At 39.0% G+C, this 20,777-nt stretch overlaps 3 protein-coding genes across 5 annotated transcripts in view; 1 reads left to right on the top strand and 2 right to left on the bottom strand.

Moving 5' to 3' along the window:
- The window catches only part of nectin4b (nectin cell adhesion molecule 4b), a 34,022-nt gene extending 23,964 nt beyond the window's left edge, over positions 1–10,058 (top strand). The window contains exons 5-12 of the mRNA XM_083524878.1: positions 940–1,218; positions 2,401–2,518; positions 3,954–4,105; positions 5,008–5,173; positions 5,294–5,369; positions 6,351–6,413; positions 6,629–6,817; positions 8,494–10,058. Coding sequence (XP_083381004.1) covers positions 940–1,218; positions 2,401–2,518; positions 3,954–4,105; positions 5,008–5,173; positions 5,294–5,369; positions 6,351–6,413; positions 6,629–6,817; positions 8,494–8,748 — 1,298 coding nt within the window. The 3' untranslated portion in view covers positions 8,749–10,058. The remainder of the gene's footprint in view (positions 1–939; positions 1,219–2,400; positions 2,519–3,953; positions 4,106–5,007; positions 5,174–5,293; positions 5,370–6,350; positions 6,414–6,628; positions 6,818–8,493) is intronic.
- On the bottom strand, positions 9,263–12,380 carry LOC310717173 (uncharacterized protein). Its single transcript, XM_083524891.1, has 2 exons — positions 11,454–12,380; positions 9,263–10,982 (listed from the first exon to the last, which is right to left on the bottom strand). Exons 1-2 carry the CDS (start codon positions 11,746–11,748, stop codon positions 10,072–10,074), a joined length of 1,206 nt encoding a protein of 401 aa, XP_083381017.1. The 5' UTR covers positions 11,749–12,380; the 3' UTR covers positions 9,263–10,071.
- A 2,634-nt stretch (positions 12,381–15,014) lies between these two features.
- Positions 15,015–20,558, bottom strand: LOC310717169 (uncharacterized protein). 3 transcript variants are annotated; one of them, XM_083524883.1, is made up of 6 exons: positions 20,493–20,558; positions 20,175–20,389; positions 17,981–18,120; positions 17,666–17,750; positions 16,161–17,149; positions 15,015–15,199 (listed from the first exon to the last, which is right to left on the bottom strand). In XM_083524883.1, the coding sequence occupies exons 2-6, from the start codon at positions 20,386–20,388 to the stop codon at positions 15,131–15,133; spliced, it is 1,497 nt and encodes a 498-aa protein (XP_083381009.1). In that variant the 5' UTR covers position 20,389; positions 20,493–20,558; the 3' UTR covers positions 15,015–15,130. The 3 variants fall into 3 exon arrangements, with proteins under 3 accessions (XP_083381009.1, XP_083381008.1, XP_083381010.1); XM_083524882.1 differs by having other exon boundaries at positions 20,175–20,532; XM_083524884.1 differs by having other exon boundaries at positions 17,666–17,741; positions 20,175–20,532.
- Positions 20,559–20,777: the final 219 nt, after the last annotated feature.

Genomic DNA, 20,777 nt, shown 5'->3' with positions numbered 1-20,777 from the left:
TGTAATATAAATAAGAGCAGTAAAAAAAAAAATAGGTGTAGAAAAATGTACTTTTGTATTGGTAACAATAACTGCTTTATGTCGGGCTGAATAACACCATCTGTTGATTATTTTCCCGTAACAGCATGGCCTATTGTTTCATTCTTGCCTGTTACCTACCTTTACCTCCACTGCCTGTTTACTGTCTGTTGTTCCAATTTAAAATCAGAGAAAAAAAACCCTTTAAACGATAAACATGTTGACTACATCATACATTTGAGTGAAAAAACATTCAAATCTTTTGTCTTATGCAAATTCTTAACATTCTTATGTAGAGTTGCTATACAGTTGGTTTCTGGTTTCATGAAACAGGTGCACAGTAAGCCTAATTACAGGACTAAATACAAGACAAAGAGACAAAACACCACTTCTCACCAAATGTGGGGGGCCTTGCCTAACTGATTACTTTTTTATTTTTTTTTATTTTAATTAAATCAGTTTTACATTTTGTCTGAATGGTAACACCATTGTAACTGTTTAAAGGGTTTACTTCACACTGGGATCATAATATTTATAAGATTACACAAAGGTGTGGTTCTCAGTTGTACTTTTTCCTCTGCAGTAGTTTACATAACTTGAGATTTTAGATATTAGACATCACAAAAATAGCAGTGTGTTTAGGGAGACACAGAATATACACACACACACTGTACCAGCAACAGTGGTACAGAGAATTCCACTGTTACCACTATAATACTTTGGTTATGTAAACTTTTGAACTGTACATATACTTTGTATGTATATTTTTCCCCTGAGAGACAAGCTTTTGATGTTTTTGGCTCCTTTTTGTTAAATTAACATGTCCTATTATTTTCAGAGATTTTGTTTACATAGTACATGCTGTTTATAACAAGGTTGTGAACATCACATAATTTAAAACCATCCTCTCCTGCCCTTTAGGGATTCCCATCTCAACACTGGAACCAGTTATCCTGCAGGAGGGTCAGTCATTCAGAGTGGCTGCCACCTGCCGTGCCATTGGCCTGCCTCCACCAAGGCTCTCCTGGGACACAGATGTCCCTGGGCAAATACAGAACAGGAGTTCAGAGGACAGGGTCATCACTTCTCAGTACTTCCTGCATCCTCTGCGCAGCATGAACGGCCGCAAACTGGACTGTCTGGTGTGGCACCCTGCTCTAGCGCAACCCCATAGGCTGAGCAACCTACTTGTCGTACACTGTGAGTCCACTTTAATGCCTAGTCTATTTGGCATAAAACTACTCTCTATAGAGTTACAGTATTTGCTGCTTAAAAGGACTGTACATGCAGATTTAACCTTTCAAACAGTGTACTTTGTCTCATTTGAATTTCTGGCAAATTCTTTATATATGCAATGTCTTCCTACGATCATATGACATTTCCTCTTAAATCTGGTTCTTAGGCGTTAATTACTTTGCATAAAACCAAGAACTAAAAAGTACAAATAATAGGAGAAATCAAAGTTCTTGGCAACAGCATGGTTGAATGTGCAAGGCTTCATTTTAATAATACAAACATTTCTCAGGTGCCTTGGAATGGGGTTTATTTACTATTTAATCATTTTTTGCCCTGTAGTTTAGCTAGTTGAATTCCGCAGCTGAAATATCTAACCTGAACCTTCTGGTTAAATAATGTTTCTAACCACTGGGTTTCATGTAATTGCTTTTGAAATAAGTTTTTTAGGCCAACACACACATTTCCTAGTTTATTCTAGACAGTGCTGGGTTAGCTAGGCATCATGCTAAAGTAGCAGAACTTTTTGGTCAAAGCCAGAACACATTGCAATTAAAAAGAAAACATTTTCTTTTCTGGCCTGTGGTGGTTTATTCAACAGGATATCATGTAGCAATATATACAGTGGCTAAAAATAGAATTTGAACCTTTAACTGCAAAAGCCAAGACTTTGTGTTACTGTGGCCTATGAAGTGATTTAAGATGTTAGATGGTTTCATGTGCCTTGTAGGAAGCACATTTCAGCCTTTGCCCTCTCTCGGCTTTGGTGTGGTAGGAGAGGGCTGGCTGATTTGAGGCAGTTGGCTGATGACCAAGTTTTACACACTGTAACAAGACACACTGACAAAAATTAACTAGAGCATGCCACTAAGTATGCAAACCTTTGAGCTTGTTGATAGATAACTACTTACTACTTTCTTAGTCACTATTTTGACTGTAAGATGTAATTTTATTTTTAAACAAAAATGAACTAGTTAATAGGCATAAATACGTTTAGTAGCTAAACTGTAAAAAGCTCCGTCACTAAAGCAAAGGCATTGTAATCATTTGAACTGAAACTATAAAAACAAATTTTAATCAGGAAGCTGACTGGTTAAAAAAATAAATAAATACGTTGACAGTTTTTAATTGGTTTGTTTGTGTGTTTAGTTCCTCCTGATGCTGTGATTTCTGGTTATGATCAGAACTGGTCAATTAATCGACAGGCTGCGGAGCTCAAGTGTGAGGGTGTAGGAAATCCTCAACCACACAACTTCACCTGGACCAGGTACTTCCTGACTGCCTCTCAGTTTACATAAGAATGCTTGTGGTTGTGTGTACAAAAAAAACCTGTCTTCCTTTCCATCATGCCAGGAATAGCAGTTTTTGCATTTGATTGTCCACAACCCGGTTTCTTATGCAACATGTTTACTTTTCTCTGTTTATGACTCGTCACCGTTTATCATAAGATTTTTTAACAATGACACTGCAAGAATCTCAGTATCGTCAGGAGGAAAATGTACATCATACCCACCTAGTCCAGCCTCTCTCGCTTTGTTTTACACACCTAATCATACACGCACAAAAGGCATTTAACTCCCTGAGCGCCGCTTATTCAAATGCTCTTTTGAGGGCAAAATAAAAGCCGTGGTGTCGCATTACAACCCATTACTAAAGAGACAGTGGGGAGACCTGATTTCACATGAGGGGAGAGGGGGGGGGGGAGAGAGAGAGAGAGAGAGAGAGAGAGAGAGAGAGAGAGAGAGAGAGAGAGAGAGAGAGAGAGAGAAAAGTCAGTGAGAGAAAAGACTGAGAAGAGGAGGGAGGAGAACAGGGAGACTTATCCTAAGCCTTAAATGATAGTGCTCTACTTTAAATATAATTTTAATAGGCACCAAAAGACAGGGTTTAAGTTTGATTAGAGACCGAGTGCGAAGGGTATATCAGGAGTGACGCCTGCATATGTAAACTTAACAATCTTTGATCTTTCTGGGTAGATATCATTATAGCAGGCACTGCAGTGGCCGAGAAGGTCTGTCTTTCTGTTCTCGAACAATTTAGGCTGTCTGCACTCAGTCTCATGCATACCAATATGCACAATATTCTACAAATATGCTAATTGCTCTCAGGCTCAACATTTTCCTGATGCACTTCTTCGTATTATATTTTGTAACCAAATGAAATTAATCTAGGGTTAGGGTTAGCAAAAGAACTATGTGTTTGTGGGGGGTGGGGTTAGGTGTGGGGATGACTGCAAAATTAAAATCTGAGAACTCTGGCTTTATTGTCCCAAGAACCCTGATTTACTTCAACAGTCGGTTCTTGTGTGTGCGTGCGCATGCACCAGTTTCTGCTCAGTATCGGGGTGTGTCTTCTGCACAGCTAAGTGGATTTTTAGACTAAAAGACAATCCAATCATGTTCTGTGCATTAGTCAAAGATGCTGAGGTGGCAAAAGAAGCATATTATTGAGTATTGGAGCAGAAGTAATGTATTATTTCATATCTTTATGGGCAGAGTGACAAGTTGCACCAAAAATATAAATCAGAATTAGTATTATATGTAATGGAGGAAATGACTCAATCATGATGCTTTGCTGAATTAAATTTTCACAATCTGAGAAAAGGGTGTGTGTTTTGTATAATTAACAATGTTAATTGTATTGATTGAGGAACATTGTAACAAAGTATGTATTGAATGAGTAATTTGTTACTGATTGTTTAGGAAGGGTGGGTCTTTGCCCAAGGAAGTGTCTTTGGAGGGAAACAGGCTCATTTTTACACGTCCCCTAAATAAAACAGATGAAGGAGTATATGAATGTGAGGCCAGAAACACAGTGGGATCTGTGAAGGCAGAGGTTAATATTCAGATCTCAGGTAAGGTTTATGTTCTCCTTGACCCTAACAGCATAGCCTTAGTCAGTGTTTTCTCACATCATCACAGATGAATTTTGACACATAATTTCCTAGTCAAGATTTTTCTCAAATTTAAAATGAATTAAAAGTATTGTCTACTATTTACCGTATATGATTTGGACAATAATCTACTGTAATGTATTGTGGAATTTAATGAACATATTACATATTTTCCAACACAAATTTGGGGGAAAAAAGTTGTGTATAATACAGTCTCAGGAAAAGTAAAAAAAAAAAATTCTAAAATTCTTTATTTCTGGACTAATGATTCTTAATGAGTTAAGTTTGGTACCATTTTTCTGCAAGTGTGGCGTTATAAAGGTTCTGGTTTCTTCTTCCTCAACTTGCTGAAAAACCCCACAAACAAGTGATGCTCTTTAAATGGACTCTTGAGAAAACTCGCAATTATTGCAACAGTGTCCATCTTGTGATGGAAAAACAGGCTTGTTCTATTCACTTAAGCTTCCTCTTCCTTTTTTTCAGTTTAAGAGAGCCAGTGTCATCTTCAGTCATTGTACAGATTGTATGGTTTTTTTTTTCTTCCAAAATTTTGCCAAAATGAATAATCCAATAAAAACCACAATGTATCTGTGCAAATAGAACTTCTGTAATGATTTAGCGACACTTATTCATTAGATTCTTAAACTATTCACAAAAACTGTTAACACAATGTTCTTTTTCCAAAAATTCTTATTAGCTTTCTTATAGCAAGCAATGGCTCAAACCTCTTTTAAAAGTTCTGTAAAAAAAAATAGAGATAATGTTTTATCACCTGAAAGCCATTTATCAGGCTTTCATGTTCGCACACCGCCCCCATTTGGTAGAAAAAAATTAATTCAACTTTTTTCTTCCCGTCATGTCAGTCAATGAAGCGTCCCGGCTCGAGGCCTCTTTCAACAACCTCCTTCTTATTATAGTGGGTGGAGCTGCTGGGGCAGTAATAGTTGTCATGACAATTATCATCCTAATGGTTACCTGTCATCATAAACGCAGGACCAGGAAACTTAAAAGGGAGCTCAGTGAAAAGAAGTGAGTCTGCCATCGTTTTTAAGCAAACCCATAAATAATAAAAATCTAGCAAACACTGGATACTATAGAAAACCAATGTCTCTACAATTTACATCTTTTTTCTTACTCTTTTTCTTTAAGGGATGAGATCAATAACCTTTCTAGACAGACCTCTATGAGGAGACTTAACTCAGTCAGTACTGACCCCAGGATACAGGTACTGCTGTCTAACGTTTTTGGATTTTAATTATTTTCTTTTTTTAGTTGCTAATTCAGTATCTGTTTTGATTTGCTTTGAATAAACCTGCATTTTTCTCACCAAACCTGTTTAAAAACCTAAATTAAATTGGTATATAGCCAACTACTAGCAATCCAGCTTGCATTTGTCACATTGTCACAAATGGGATATTAATATCTGAATTTTCTTTTAATTTTCTGATTAACAATATCATAACCAGGATTTTGTCACAGGAAGAGACAAATTGGGTTCTCCAATCTGAGACTCAGTTTACATGATCAAATTATCAGCAATTTGTTCAACAGTAGCCACACCCATCATATCTTTTCTTTACCAACATTAGTTATCAAGCTAGCAAGCCTGGTGTATATTGTGCAGGGTTTTTTCTTTTCTTTTTTTCCCTCAGTTTTCATCTAGTTTGACCATGATTTAAGTTTGTGCTCATGGAACCTTTTTCAATAGACAAAAAGTCTGTATTTGTTGATGATACATGTGAACATGGAGGCATTATTGCTATAAATACAACTTGAATGCAGACACCTGGGGTGTGATAATAGACAAGTTCCTGCTTTAGCAAACAAAGCTTGCATTGTTTGCGAATGAAAACCTTTTAGGTAGTGTCTGGGTAACATGGCGAAAGGATTTAATTGCTTTAAATGAAGTGTTTTTCTCCTTAGACTGATAAGTGTTTTATTAGCTTTTGACTCACTTCCATCTATAGACATGCATGAACCAGGTCATCAAGGGCAGTGTTAAAAACCACACACAGATGTGCCAAAGGTTGTTGAAGCAAGAATGTGGATTGGCTTGTTGGACTCAAAAACTGAAACATGAGCCTCTATGCACGAACGCGGCAAAGAGTAATAAAATGCCTCAAGGCTCAAACTGAATGTTCGAATGTGGTTGTATACGCATTCTAACGTAAGTTCTTATGTCATCTCACCTTGTTTGTTCTTGTAGACTGAAGAATCCACACTAATCGGGATGGACTCTCCTATAAAATCCAGTGTCTTTTCACTAGAGGTACTGTAGCAAATTATCGCAACATTCAAGCAGTTCCTGTAATTGTTTAATATATTGTTTATATATTTAGTGTCACCTACGAGTCATATAGTTGCATATTGACGTCATTTCGGGATGGTGTATTATGTAGTGGGTGACATGCAGTAATCTCATGGTGCAAAAGTGAAACCGAGCCAGTAATTATGTGATTCTGACTGTAAGTCCGTGCTCATCAGGAGAATTCTATCATATGTGAGCGGAGAGATGGGTACAAAGAAGTCGACTATGACAGCCTCGGCCGTCCAGCCATCTACCCGTCTTACCACGCAGAGCGAGCGAGCATGAGGAGGAAAGAGTCCGAGGTGGAGAAACAGGACCGTGCTCAGAGAGTGGCAAGCTTTATAAAGAACAGTAATATGACTTTGGTGAGGCTTTTTGTACATATGTACATGTATGAATCTGTTAATGCCATTTATACCAAAGTGTTGTATAATTTGAATGTGTGGATCACTTTTTTTTGTAACAGAAGCTCCTAGAGTAGTACTGGCTGTAGTTTAGATGAGCACTGTGAGGTGTTTTCTTTGTTTTATATTTTAACATAATCCCAAAATTTGGCCTAAATCTATGGAAGCCTGTTTTCGGCATATAAAAAAAAAAAGGTTTGCCTAATTCCGACTTTTTTACTTGCAAATGCGACTTTATTTCGCATAATGTGAATGGTGCATGAATAATAATGGTCGGTGGGGAAACGTGATGTACACAAACAAAAATAATTTGCCTCGAATTTTTACAGTCCTAATATCTATAGTAACAAATCATATACAGGGATGCTAATAAATTGGTTAAAAATTAATTAAACAAAGTGTAGTCCTTGATATTGTGAGGCATTCATGTTGATGTTAAACCGCAGACTCCTTTCACACAGGTTAAAGTTATTTGTAAGAATCAGTCAGGAGATAGTTATTTCTTGGTTGAATGACAAGCTGTGTTTGTTTATTCTTATTAACTTTGAGGGAGAGAGGGGAAAAGACAATTTGCTAATATAACCTGGTTCAAGGATCGGCTCTGAGCCCTTTCCTGTTTGCAGTGGTGATGGACAGGTTGACGGACGAGGTCAGACAGGAGTCTCCATGGACTATGATGTTTGCGGATGATATTGTGATTTGTGGTGAGAGTAGGGAGCAGGTTGAGAAGAGCCTGGAGAGGTGGAGGTACATGCTGGAAAGAATGAAAGTCAGTAGGAGTAAGACAGAGTACATGTGTGTGAATGAGAGGTTCAGGTACCTGAGGTCAACAGTGCAAAGTAATGGAGAGTGTGTTAGAGTGCAGGCAGGGTGGAGTGGGTGGCAGGAGTGATTTGTGATAGAAGGGTCTCTGTAAGAGTGAAAGGGAAAGTTTATAGGACCGTGGTGAGACCTGCGATGTTGTATGGTTTAGAGACAGTGGCATTGAGTAAAAGACAGGAGGTGGAGCTGGAGGTAGCAGAGCTGATGATGTTGAGGTTTTCGTTGGGAATGACGACAATGGACAGGATTAGAAATTAGTTTATTAGAGGGACAGCGCATGTAGGACGTTTTGGAAAAAGGTGAGGGGAGATTGAGATGGTATGGACATGCAGAGGAGGGACATGAGGTATATTGGTAGGAGAATGCTGAGAATGGAGCCACCAGGAAGGAGGAAAAGAGAAAGACCAAGGAGAAGGTTAATAGATGTGGTGAGGAAATACATGCAGGTGGTTGTTTGAAAGAGGCAGACGTAGAGGACAGGAGGTATGGAGACGGATGATCCGCTGTGGCGACCCCTTATGGGAGAAGCAGAAAGACGACGACATTCTTTGTTAGAGCAGATAATGGAGGTGTTTGGTTAGGAAGGAGAAATGGCTTAGTTGGCAGTTCCTTTAATGTTTTAGTTGTGGGTAAACTTAAATTCTGTATATACAGTATTTTACTTCTTGAAGCAATATATTAATGCAGTGATAAAAATAAAAAAACATTGTGTTTTTTGTGCTCAACTACTGCTTCCAGCAAGTAAAAATGTTTTTAAAAAATTAATTGTTAGGGGCTTTGGTGGACTAACTGGATCTTTCCTTTCCCTCACTTAGGATGTAGATTTTCGCAGGGACCAGACTCCTCCTCCTCTGTCTGTTTGCTCAGGCACTTCAAGAGAAGGAGGGACAGAAAAAGACTTATGGGGACAGAGAGAAGGCATGCCGGAGGGCGAGGAGGGAGACTGCACCTCAGGCTCGCATCAGCTTTCAGAAGCACTCCAGAACCACTTCCATTACAGCAACGGTTTCCTCAGGCCAAAACCCCACCCAAATTCTATACTACTTCACCCACATTCCCAGGTCATATAATGATGAGGAGGAAGTGTTTCTGCACCATGTCATTTCTGTGACCTTTTCAGAACACCAGTTATGAGATTTGTGTCCAGTGCGGCTCATCCTGCTTACTGCTTCATCTGACCAACTTCTTCTACACTCACTGGAGCACGTCTTAAAACCATAAGCAGGGTAGACACATCAAGACCAATGGTCACCTCGGTGCTCTACTCTACACACAAGCTTCTCACGGATTAACTACAAGCAGGCTAATAGTCCAGATGTGGAGACATTGACAAATTTGTGCAGACCAACACTTTTAAAAGCTTGAACTGAATATAAAACTAAATATGAACTAGCACTGATTAAGCAGAACTAGTGTTGGAGTTCCTTAGTGAATTACTTGATACTTTTTCCACAATTTATAGTGCATTTGGAAACTTATCGATTGTGACATTATCATCATACCAAATGCTGATCCAAAAAAGAAAAAACACACAAAAAACAGCAGATAACTTGTAGGTGTGATCTCAACGGTGACTTCAGGACCATTCTTTTTTTTTTTCCTCAGTGTTTTGATGAGACTGACACTTTCACTTGTTCTAATTGCATGTTTGCCTTGAAAAGTTAATGGAGATTAAAACAGGTTACTAAGCTTCAAGAAGCTCTTCAATCAAGTTACTGTGAATCACCGGCGTCCGCAAGCTTAAACGAATGACATGAGTCTATCTAGACTTCGTGAACTTTAACGTCTGTGGGAAGCAGCGGCCATTCTCTGTACTGATGTAATCTTCAGAGCAGGCCACATCATGCAGTGAATCAGAGCTCCACAGAGAGATTGAAAGCTCAATAAAAGGACAAGAATCCTGAAGGAAGCAGGTGTTTGAGTGAATGCTGGGAAAAAAAGACCTGTGTGGAATAGCAGCTTGTGCTGCCAAACGAATATCCTCCAGTTCCACGAGTGACTCTTGAAATGTGGAGCAAAAATGGTCATCTCTTGTGGCATTAACATTAACTTGTGCTTACAGAGGTATTCCCCCCCTCCCCCCAACCTTATTACCTTTGTGTACTCTGCTTTTCATTCCCTGTCCACACTGCATATACCATTTGTTTGAACTCTCCAACCTAGTTTTGTTACTGGCTGCTTTTTTTTTAATGCCTTATAAAATCTAGAAGTTCACCAGTGCATTTGAATTGTATTCGTTGTATATGTTAAATATGGTAAAATCAGCAAACAATTAATACCTGTTCTAGAATTTTTGTGCTATTCTTTTTTTTTTCCAAAAAAAGTGTTACGTGTTCCCAACTTTTTGTTTATTGTAGTAATAAAATGAGCAAAAGAAACAAACATTCTAGTTTTCAAAACGTTTTACTTGGTGTCCTGAGGTCTTTGTGCGTTTTCTGATGTGTGCGTAAGTTACTTTGCTGAGAGAAACTCTTCCCGCACATGGCACAGTGGAACGGTTTCTCTCCAGTGTGAGTCCTGTGGTGCATCTGAAGGTGGCTGATGCGGTCGAAGCTTTTCCCACAGAACGAACACATGAACCATTTCTCTCTCAATGGCTTTCTGGTCGGAGGGAACCTGGCTATAGAGATGTTATTTAGCGAGAAATCTTCGTGGCCCTGCATTTGGTTCGTGCTGCTGTTTAAGAGTGTGACGTGCTCTTGAGTTTGTGATTGAAGCAAGAGCCTGGGCTGGACCTCTGCGTTTGTTCCGTGTTGTACCTGTCGCAACGGGTTCAGGTCTGTTAATCCGTCTTCGCTCCTGGACTGCTCCTGCTGCATCCTCTGCTGTCTCACTTCTTCCACACTGACTCTGTCTATCATAGTAACATCACCCACAGGAATGGATGTACCACCGACACTCCACACGGACGAGATCAGCAGATGTCCGTCCTGCTCCGTTACAATCGAGCACTCCGGATCCTCTGCATGTTCTTCTCCGTTCTCTATAGAAGACCACGGCTGCGTTTCTCTGTCCTCGATCACAACACACTCTACGTTGCTCTCGTCTACAGTAACCTCCTGTTTCTCCTGCTCTGTCTTTTCCTCAAACTCTGGTCCAAATTCTTCCTCAAACACACGTGGCCGGTTCAGATCCTCTATGGACGCTCGTGGCTCTGTCAAAGAGGGGGCGGATTCCTTTCGGAGAATCTCCTGTGAACGCATTTCCTCAGCAGGATCGTTTTCCTTTCCGTCGAACGCGTCGGTGGCGGGTTGACGTTTCCAAGAAAGATGCTCGTTCGTCTGCGCGGCTCGTTCTACACGGTCTGGCAGGGGTGAAAAGAAGAGGAAGATGGAAAGATTAGTTTGTCTGAAGGTTTTTAACTCTTAATGCTGTGCCCGATGTGACTATTAACGTATTGCATTATCTAAATTGCTACATTCCTTCTTACCTCCCAAAAACATACAGGTAGATTGGTAATGCTAAAAAAAGTGTGTGATGAACTGGAACTATAAGTTTATTCCTGAGGATAGGTTTCGTATCCACAAGAAGCCCCACTTGGATAAAGGTGAATGAAAGTTTATTCTATTTTGCTTTTCTTGACTAATTAAAAAGAAGTCGTGGATGATTCCACTTTTCTTTTTAGTTTCCTTCTGTTTCTTGATGTTCTTGAATTAGTGAATAGTTTCCTGTGATGCAGTGATTTAACATCATTGTATTATTATGATCTAGACATTATATTAGGTATATTACTGGTATAGTTGCAGTGTGTATAGAGGGATACTCCGGGTTTTACCTTGCCTGTATGAACAGGGAGCAGGAGGCAGGCTGGGGGGCAGGTTGAGGGGCAGGTTGGGGGTCTCTGAGCGCTGAGACTCTTTGACCAACCGTAACTCGTTTTCGAGCGTCTCCAGTTTCCTCTTCAGCGCCTCGATCTCGGAGTCTTTGCGGCACACCTCCAGGCGCAGCACCAGCAGCCCGTCATCGTACAGCTTACTGACTTCGGCCACAGCAGACTGTGCCAGCACGGCCATGACCGACGCCAGCCGGCTGTGGAATGAAACGCTGCTACTGGTTTCCTCCGACAGCATCGTCCCTTTTCGGTTCTGCAGCCTCTCATACACCCGAACCTCAGTTCCGAGCCTTTAATTATAGAATATTAATACAGGAACAACAATCAAGTGACTCCACCCCCCCTCTCTCTCAATCTCTACAGCAGCACGACTGTCTACTTCCGGTTTATATACAGCTTACCGTAAATACTGAAATAAAAGGTGGTGAAAGACGAATAAAGATGAGACGATTGAAAGAATAACCGATCATTTAAACACAATACAAACACATGTAAAATTATCCAGTCATGAGCATCATGCATGTCTAAGCCTGACGTAGTCTGGGGACTTTTCTAGTGGGGGCATGACGTCATCATATTCATGTGAACAACAATGAAACTTTTTTGTATGTAGTACTTAAGAAGTGATTAGTCATCAGTGACCATTAGAACTACTAATAAGTAATAGTAATAGTCATTGGGAACAACAGTGATCAGTAGTTGGGAACGATGGGAATCAAGGATTAGTCATTAAGAAAGAACAATGGTGATTGGTGATTAGACATTTAGAACAATTGTGATTGGTGATTAGACATTTAGAACAATGGTGATTGGTGATTAGACGTTTAGAACAATTGTGATCGGTGATTAGACGTTTAGAACAATGGTGATTGTTGATTAGACGTTTAGAACAATGGTGATCGGTGATTAGACATTTACAACAATGGTGATTGTTGATTAGACGTTTAGAACAATGGTGATCGGTGATTAGACATTTACAACAATGGTAAAAGGTGATTAGACATTTACAACAATGGTGATTAGACATTTACAACAATGGTGATCGTGATTAGACATTTAGAACAATGGTGATTAGACATTTAGAACAATGGTGATTTGTGATTAGACATTTAGAACAATGGTGATTTGTGATTAGACATTTAGAACAATGGTGATCGGTGATTAGACATTTAGAACAATGGTGATCGGTGATTAGACATTTAGAACAATGGTGATTAGACATTCAGAACAATGGTGATTGGTGATTAGACATTTAGAACAATGGTGATTGGTGATTAGACATTTAGAACAATGGTGATCGGTGATTAGACATTCAGAACAATGGTGATTAGACATTTAGAACAATGGTGATCGGTGATTAGACATTTAGAACAATGGTGATTAAACATTTAGAACAATGGTGATCGGTGATTAGACATTTAGAACAATGGTGATTAGACATTTAGAACAATGGTGATTAGACATTTAGAACAATGGTGATCGGTGATTAGACATTTAGAACAATGGTGATCGGTGATTAGACATTTAGAACAATGGTGATCGTGATTAGACATTTAGAACAATGGTGATTAGACATTTAGAACAATGGTGATTAGACATTTAGAACAATTGTGATTGGTGATTAGACATTTAAAACAATGGTGATTGGTGATTAGTTATTAGGTAAGAACAGTGATCAGAGATTAGTCATGGGAAACTAGGGTAATCAACGAATCGTCATTGGATAAGAATAATAGAGATCGATGATCAGTCACTGGGAAAAACAATGGTGATCAGGTATAAGTCATTTAGAACAACGGAGATTCGTGATCAAAGATGTCATTGGGAACTATGGTACTCAATGATTAGTCATTGTATAAGAACAGTTGGGAACCAGTGATTAGTTACTGGGAACCATATTGATCAGTGGTTAGTCGTTTTTAACAAGTGGAATTTAGTGATTGAAAAAAGAACTGTGATCACCGACTAGTCACTGGGAACAATGGTAATAAATGATCAGTTATTGGAAACATTGGTGATCAGTGATTAGTCACTGGGAACTATAATGATCAATTATTTATAGTAAATAGTCTTTGGGACCCACATTGATCACGATTAGGGATTTATGTTTAGGGATGAGACAGTAGAAACTATGGTGATCAGTGCTTGGTAAATGGAACAATGGCAACCATTCATTGTGTTACAAGCTGGTCTCAGCCTAATGCTGATTTGTCAGTTTTCCCTGACAGTTGTATTCCCCATGAGTAATATCTGTCTAATCATAATTTTTTTTTTATTTAAGGCCCACCACCATCTAGTGGACCTGTTTATTTCCAACCCCCCCCCCCCCCCCCCCCTGCCTGAACGTGAAGTTTCAGAGATTCCATTAACATAACGTGTTCAGTGTTATGTTGATTATACTATTCAATCATTCATCCTCAGTAGCCACTCCATCATGATTTTCACCTGATACGTGCACATCACCACTGGCTCCTTATCAGCTCTAGTTTTCTCTCACACCTTTCCTGTTTCCACAAAGAGCAAAAGGTGTGCATCAAGCTCTGATCGTGAACAGGTGACAGATTGATGGTCAAGCTCCAGAAAAAAAAGAATGCTGTGTTACCCGTTTGCTCATTCTTTGTTGCTGTTCATTATGCGGGAGGCCCTGCAGCCTTTTCAAACAAAGCGAAGTTCTCGCCAACTCGCCGGTTTTATCTTTAGTGGAATTGGAACACAAATTTGTTCACAATAATGGGTACAGGTGTCCCCATCTGAAATCTCATCTGCGATGTGAATGTGGTTAAAGATAACATTACATCACAGGTCACATCCTTGTCACTGGTATGAAAGCAAATAATTCAATTTATTTTCTCAGTCTTTTTAGTGCTTGTCATGTAGCCATCAGTCATCTCTTATCAGAGATCTTGTATAGAGAACGCCAAGTCAGTGTCACATTCTGTACTTATTCATTACCTTCAGTAAATCTGTGGCCTGCAGTTTTTTTTTGTGTGTGTGTGTCAGTCTTTCAAATAATATTATTAGAGAAATAAATCAAAGGTGTTGATCGTGCATTGTGATTGTGTTGGTATTAACAGTGCTGCTACACCTAAAAAAAAATCGCCATAATCAAAACCTGAAGGAAACAAATCCTATATATATAATTTGATATTTATTTTATCTGTACTACTCATTATATTGTTATGTTTTTTATATATTTTCATACTTTACTGACACTGGTCCAGTGGTGGCTCAAAAATTAAGGGCAGTACCAGTGGTGGTTAAGCAGTTAATATTCTGGGTTACTGATAGGAAGGTCAGAAATTTAAGCCCCATCAATGCCAACCCTCTCTGCTCTGGGGTGTCATATCATGGTTGACTTTGTGCTCTTCCTTACAATCTGGGATATGTGAGGAAAGAATTTCACTGTGCATCAATGGCATAACATTATGACCAACTGCCTAATATTATGTTTACGATGTAATTATTTTGTATTATGATGTTACAGGTTGTTTTCAGTAAAAGTAAAAAAAAAAAAAAAAAAAAAAAAAAAAAAGGCATGTGGCCGTGTAATGGTTATCAATGTTAGCGTATGGTGCGTTTCAGACATTACTTCATGTGTGCAAGTGCGTATATACTCTTATTTATTTTAGTTCTTCAAACCAGAAATCCATTAGTCGTTTGAGGGCGCCCCCTTGTGGATGATCTTTGTCCTGTTGACACAAACAAAGCGAGTAAAATCCTTAAAAAAAAAAAAGAAAGAAGAAAACTATTTAAAAAAAAATGCTTAACCACACTTAAAATAAGTATATAACTCTACCTAGAGATAATTAATTAATAACAGGTACCTCAGAGTCCCAATGCAAACTAGAACACACACCATGAAGGACATGAGAGGACAGGACACAGGGTTGCACCAACCATCAGAAAATATTGTATTTGGTGGAACTGGATGACCATGACATTGTCTTCAATCAGTACACTACAAAAGCACAACTGATATACAGCCAACGTGTGTGTGAGCGAGCAAGTCTTAGATCACTGTAGTGGTGTAATGAGAAAACATGTTCCACAATATTGTCGTTTTTGCACCACAACACAAAACGCAGTGTCAGAAAGGATTTCTAGATGCCGATTACTTCAGAGTATTGTTTAGCATGAAAGAGCTGCAGATAAACCACAGCCAGGCGATGTCCGGATTAACAGACTAGCTTGAATTCACGAGCGTGTCCCACGTGGAATGTCGTGATAACAGAAGTCAAACGTGCACTGCTAACAGGACGAGTCTGGTGCAAAACGAATACGATGAATCAAAGCATTGGGAAAGTATTGGGGGTAATAACAAAAATGATGAATGCCAACAACGGACTGAACTCTGACCTTCATGGCCTGTTAGGACACATTAACCTAGCTAGTGTTGTTTTTAATGTTAGATTAGCTATACGTCATGATTTTCAAACTTTCAGTAGTCCATCTCCAAAAAGAATTACTTTTAGAAGACGTCTGTCCTTGAGTAAGAAAATTCCTAGCCAATGTTAGCATGGTGCAGACGTGTGAATGTGCTTATCGGCATGTCCATCCTGGTTATAATGAAATTTGTGGGTGTTGCTATACATAACCCCTGGTTTGCGTGACAGCCAGGCTGTTGTGTTGCTCTCTGACCAGCTGACGCACCGCTAATCCTTGCAGAACGGTGTCTCTGTCTGGTGTGTGTGTTTTTTGATGGGACTTCAAGCTGGAGCGCTGAGTGAAACATTTCCCACACAGGCTGCACTGGTACGGTTTCTCTCCACTGTGCACCACGGCGTGCCGGATCAGATTGCCCTGTTTGGTGAAGCTGCGGCCACACTGGCTGCACGAGTACGGCCTTTCGCCTGTATGGCTGCGCATGTGTTCCTTCAGCTGGCCGAAGCGCACAAACGTCCGCTCACAGAAAGAGCATCGGAAGCGGCGCTCTCCGTCCACGCTCGTTACCCACTGAGCGCGGAAACGTCTGTTTCCTCCGCGGCCTCTTCCCAAAAACGCCTGCTGGGGTACGTTAGATCCCATGCCCGGTCCAGCTCCGACTCCACTATGTCTGGATAAAGTCCTGTGCTGATGATGTGCGCTCGAGCCATCGTGCCTCTGTCTTTGTCCCATATGATCTGCCTCGTGTGCTCTCTCCCTACACCAAACTGGCTGTGCTTGCTCATGGACACCAACCTGTCCGACACCATAAATCTCCATCTGCTCGTTTTGGATAGTTTTGCCGTCGTTTTCGGATTGCTCCATGGCCGCTTCTACAGGCTGGGGGAAGACCGGAAGGTCGCTTGAAAGATGAGTGGACGCGAAGGACTTGTCCGTTCTTTGGCCATCGTCACTGTTGTTGTTGTTGTTGTTATATGCAAATTCCGGGTGATTTGGTTCTTCTCTTCTTCGCTCAGACCCCTCGACCACGATGACTTCTGCTACTTCCTTCTCTTCGTCTTCCTCCTTTTCAGTTTTTACCTGAAGTCTTAGGCGGCTCGGATGCTCCTCGTTGCTTGTAACTGGAGAACCGATGCGTGTGAGGTGTGTCCTCTGTCCCTCCAGGTCTTCGCTATATCGGTTTTGTTCCACGTTTATGTCCTGTGCTGGGTGCTGGTGTGTGTTGCTGTGGCACCCATAAGGAAATTGTACTGCAGCTTGAAGGGGCACAATAAAAAAATTATTTATAGTACAATACAAATGAGGACGAATAAGAAGAATCTGGGAATTAGCATCATTGCAGATTAGTCTAAAACAGGGAAAAATCTTGCAAGATAATCTTGGTTAAAACAAGTGAATTTTATGCAATTTTAGTTGAATTTCTACGCTGTACATTCATCAATCACATTCACACAGCACACTTTAGTGCAGGGTGGATTTTTTTATATCTGTATTTGTTTGCATGCATGTCATCTTATGACCAAACGTAAATTTCCATAAATTCCCAAAGATTCATGGTAAGTTTCCAACTTGGAACATTTCATGGAAATTGTCCACCCCTTTGCAACCCTAGGCAGAATTCAATCCAATCATATAGCAAAAAAGTTACGACGTTGAAGACCTTGCTCAAAAAAAATAAAAAAATAATGAACTGGGATTTGAATTTCTTTTTTTTTTTTTTTTTTTTTATTTAAGTGGCCATTGAGTGTATAAAGCTGTTCTTATTCTCTTACCCTCTTCCCTCATCCATGAATCATTTTCATTTCCTTCCTCTTTAATGGCTGTTGTTGTAGATCTGTCCTCCAATATCTGGATACTCTACAGCAAAGAGCAAAAAAAAACGTTTCAAAACCATGTATTTCTTTGCCAGGGCTACAAGTGATACAACAAATAATTAATATCATGAACCATGTTATAAAAGTCAATTGATGTTAAGTGCAGACATTCAAAATAATTAACATATGGGGTTTAAACCCCCCCCCCAAAAAACCAAAACCAAAAAAAAAAAAACCAAAACCAAAAAAACCAACGTATTTTTTTTTACAGACCTGGTGGACGTGTCGTGTAGACGCTTCAGGATCCTCCTGTGCTGGGAGGACAGGCGTTTCAGCTCCGCATGCATTTTCACTCGTGTTTCTGGCACACACACTCTGGAAAGGTATCTTCTCAGAGGAGCTGCAGATGAACACTGAAAAAATAAAAACATTAATTCAGGTAAATGAATGAAATGGTTATTTCAATGGGATTAAAAATCCAACCTAAACATCTTATATATCAATATTTAACATATTCCACATGTCATGCTCAATTGCATGAAAGGTTTAGTTTATGATTTCGTTTATTTTTTTCTGCCTATTTTGACTTTGTTACTGGTATCACCTAGCTGCCACTCTGGGGTCCTTGAGCAAGGCCCTTAACCCTCTGTGCCCCAGGGGCGCTGTAACATGGCCGACCCTGCGCTTTGACCCCAGATTTTAAACATCGCTGGGATATGTAAATGCCTTTCAAATGTCACTGTTCTGTAAAGTACATGTGACAGGTGTAAAGCACCTTTCTTTCTTTTTCTTTCTCTACTTCCCTCATCTGTACATCCTGCATCTGATAGATCAACTTCAACATTCACACTTATACCACCAGTGTGTTTATCATCACTTGGATCCAATTCAGCCGAGCTGAACCGAGCAAAGCTTTCAGGTGCACTGAGCCTTATATTTGTACCGATGTCACCATTAATTTCAATTCCTTATTGATATGAACTCATAGGTTAGTGTCAAAATGTGTGGGATAAAGGAAGCCTTCACGATACGACTGTGATTCATTAATTTCAGACAGTGTTCAAATGTAAATGAATTTTATTTAGGAATAAAAAAATTTCCCAAACTAAATAAAAAAGTCGACAATGTAATTTACTGATATATTTGTTTTACCTTTATATTAAATCATATCTTTTAACTGAAAGGGACTGGAAGAATCAAGGTAAATACTTAAATGAAGATATAAGCTATTCCAGAGGTTTTGCATTTTTTTTACATTGGAAAAATTAATGGATCAGTGTTTCATCTTCAATACTGCAAAAAGAGCATGAACTGTCAATATCCATATATTTTGCCAAAATACAGTTCACTGGGTATATTTTCTGAAGGATATTGACGTGATCTTTTGTTTTTGGGGGTAATTTTGTGAGGTAATAATCAGGCTTTTTTTTTTTTTTTTTTTTTTTACAATTTATTTAATCAATAAAAATCTTACAAAAAAAATTGAATGGGATTTTACAAGTTAAATTAGACCTGAAAGAATCGCTTTTAGCACAGCATTATATTCTTGAAATCATAGACAAATTGTTCGTAAGACAAAAAATTACTATTTTCATTAAAAAAATTTAGAAAAAAAAACAATAATATTCCTGTTAAACCATTTAGAAAGAAAACTTTATTTACTTCTAATTATTATTGAAGAATCTTTTTCAATAAAAAGCATTTATGTGGAAAAGGAAAAAAAAAAAAAAAAAAAAAAAAAGAACAACAAAAGAAAGAACCTGCTGATGAAATGTCGACAGTGCTGTTAATCTATTAGGTAAATAATTGCATTTTAATATAAACCACCAATTTTTGTAAAAATATGATTTGATATATATTAAAAAAAAAAACATGGGTTGGGGTCACCCTCTGTTCGAATATTCACCAGGACAGTTTTCTTAAGCTTGTGGGGTTTATTCTTTCTTATAAAGTTAAATTTTGTTTTCAATAGCGGTATGTTTACTAAAAAATGATAGAAAGAGAAGGATATACAAAACGAGATAAACCTTCTGCTTTGGACAAAAGAACCCTCCCATAAAGGGAAAGATCTCTTTGAAGTCAAAGGTTTAAAAAATTTTACGCTACCAGAAACATTAAGATGTTGTCTATCCGCAAATATGTCAAATAAATACCCAAATACCTTCCAGTCTCTTTTAGTGAGAAACCATTACTGAGGATATAATCAGTTTCATCATAAATCATCATAATCTCACACTTGGACTTATTCAATTAAGCCTATATATAATACTTAATAATAACAGTTCTGTAACGTAAATAGATTTGTCCAGGACATTCATGTCACACGTATGACGTCACAACTCCGACCTGGACAAACTGGAGTGTTTTATGAGTGGACTTTCCCTTTAAATGTGTAAGCATTCGAGTAAGAAGGTCTCTGTACAGGAAGGTTAAAACTTAATGGTGAACGAGATAAATGGTGCAGTACCTTTCCTCCTCGCTCTTCCTCGTACCTTCCTCAGTTCGTTCTCCATCACCTGGCATTTCCGTTTCAGGCCGTCAATGTCCCTCTGGCTGCGGGAAAGCTCGATGCGGATCACCGCACAACTGTCGGCCACTCGCCGGTTAATTTCCTCCGTAGCCGCTTTGGCCACAATCTCCATAACGGACAGCAGCTGCTCCTGGAATGTGTACTGGGCCATTCTTTAAAAAAAAAAGTATATATAATTTCACACTAAGATGTTCACTCTTTTTGAAATACACACAAATCCTAACATGTCACTGTGAACACTGGCTTCCAACGTACGCAGGGTTTCAACTTCCGGTTGTGTCCTTACGTCACTACCGTAAACATGCAACGTGGTTCATGGAGTCCGGGTGCTGCTTATAAAGCACTAACTGGAGTGTTATAACGTCTCATAGACTGTAAATAATAATAATAACACGAATAAAATGATCAAAATAGAAAAATAAATTCATCTTTACACCTTCACATCACAAAGCCTTATATATATTTAATAAATATTAGTCTGATGAAAACAACTGGTTTATCATAAAAGAGAGGACATTTTACTTTTGGCTCCCCAGACCC

This window comes from Silurus aristotelis (genome assembly GCF_946808225.1).
Source record: "Silurus aristotelis genome assembly, chromosome: 22".
NCBI lineage: Eukaryota > Metazoa > Chordata > Actinopteri > Siluriformes > Siluridae > Silurus > Silurus aristotelis.
The sequence above is the reverse complement of the archived record's forward strand: the minus strand, read 5'-3'. Positions and strand labels throughout refer to the sequence as shown.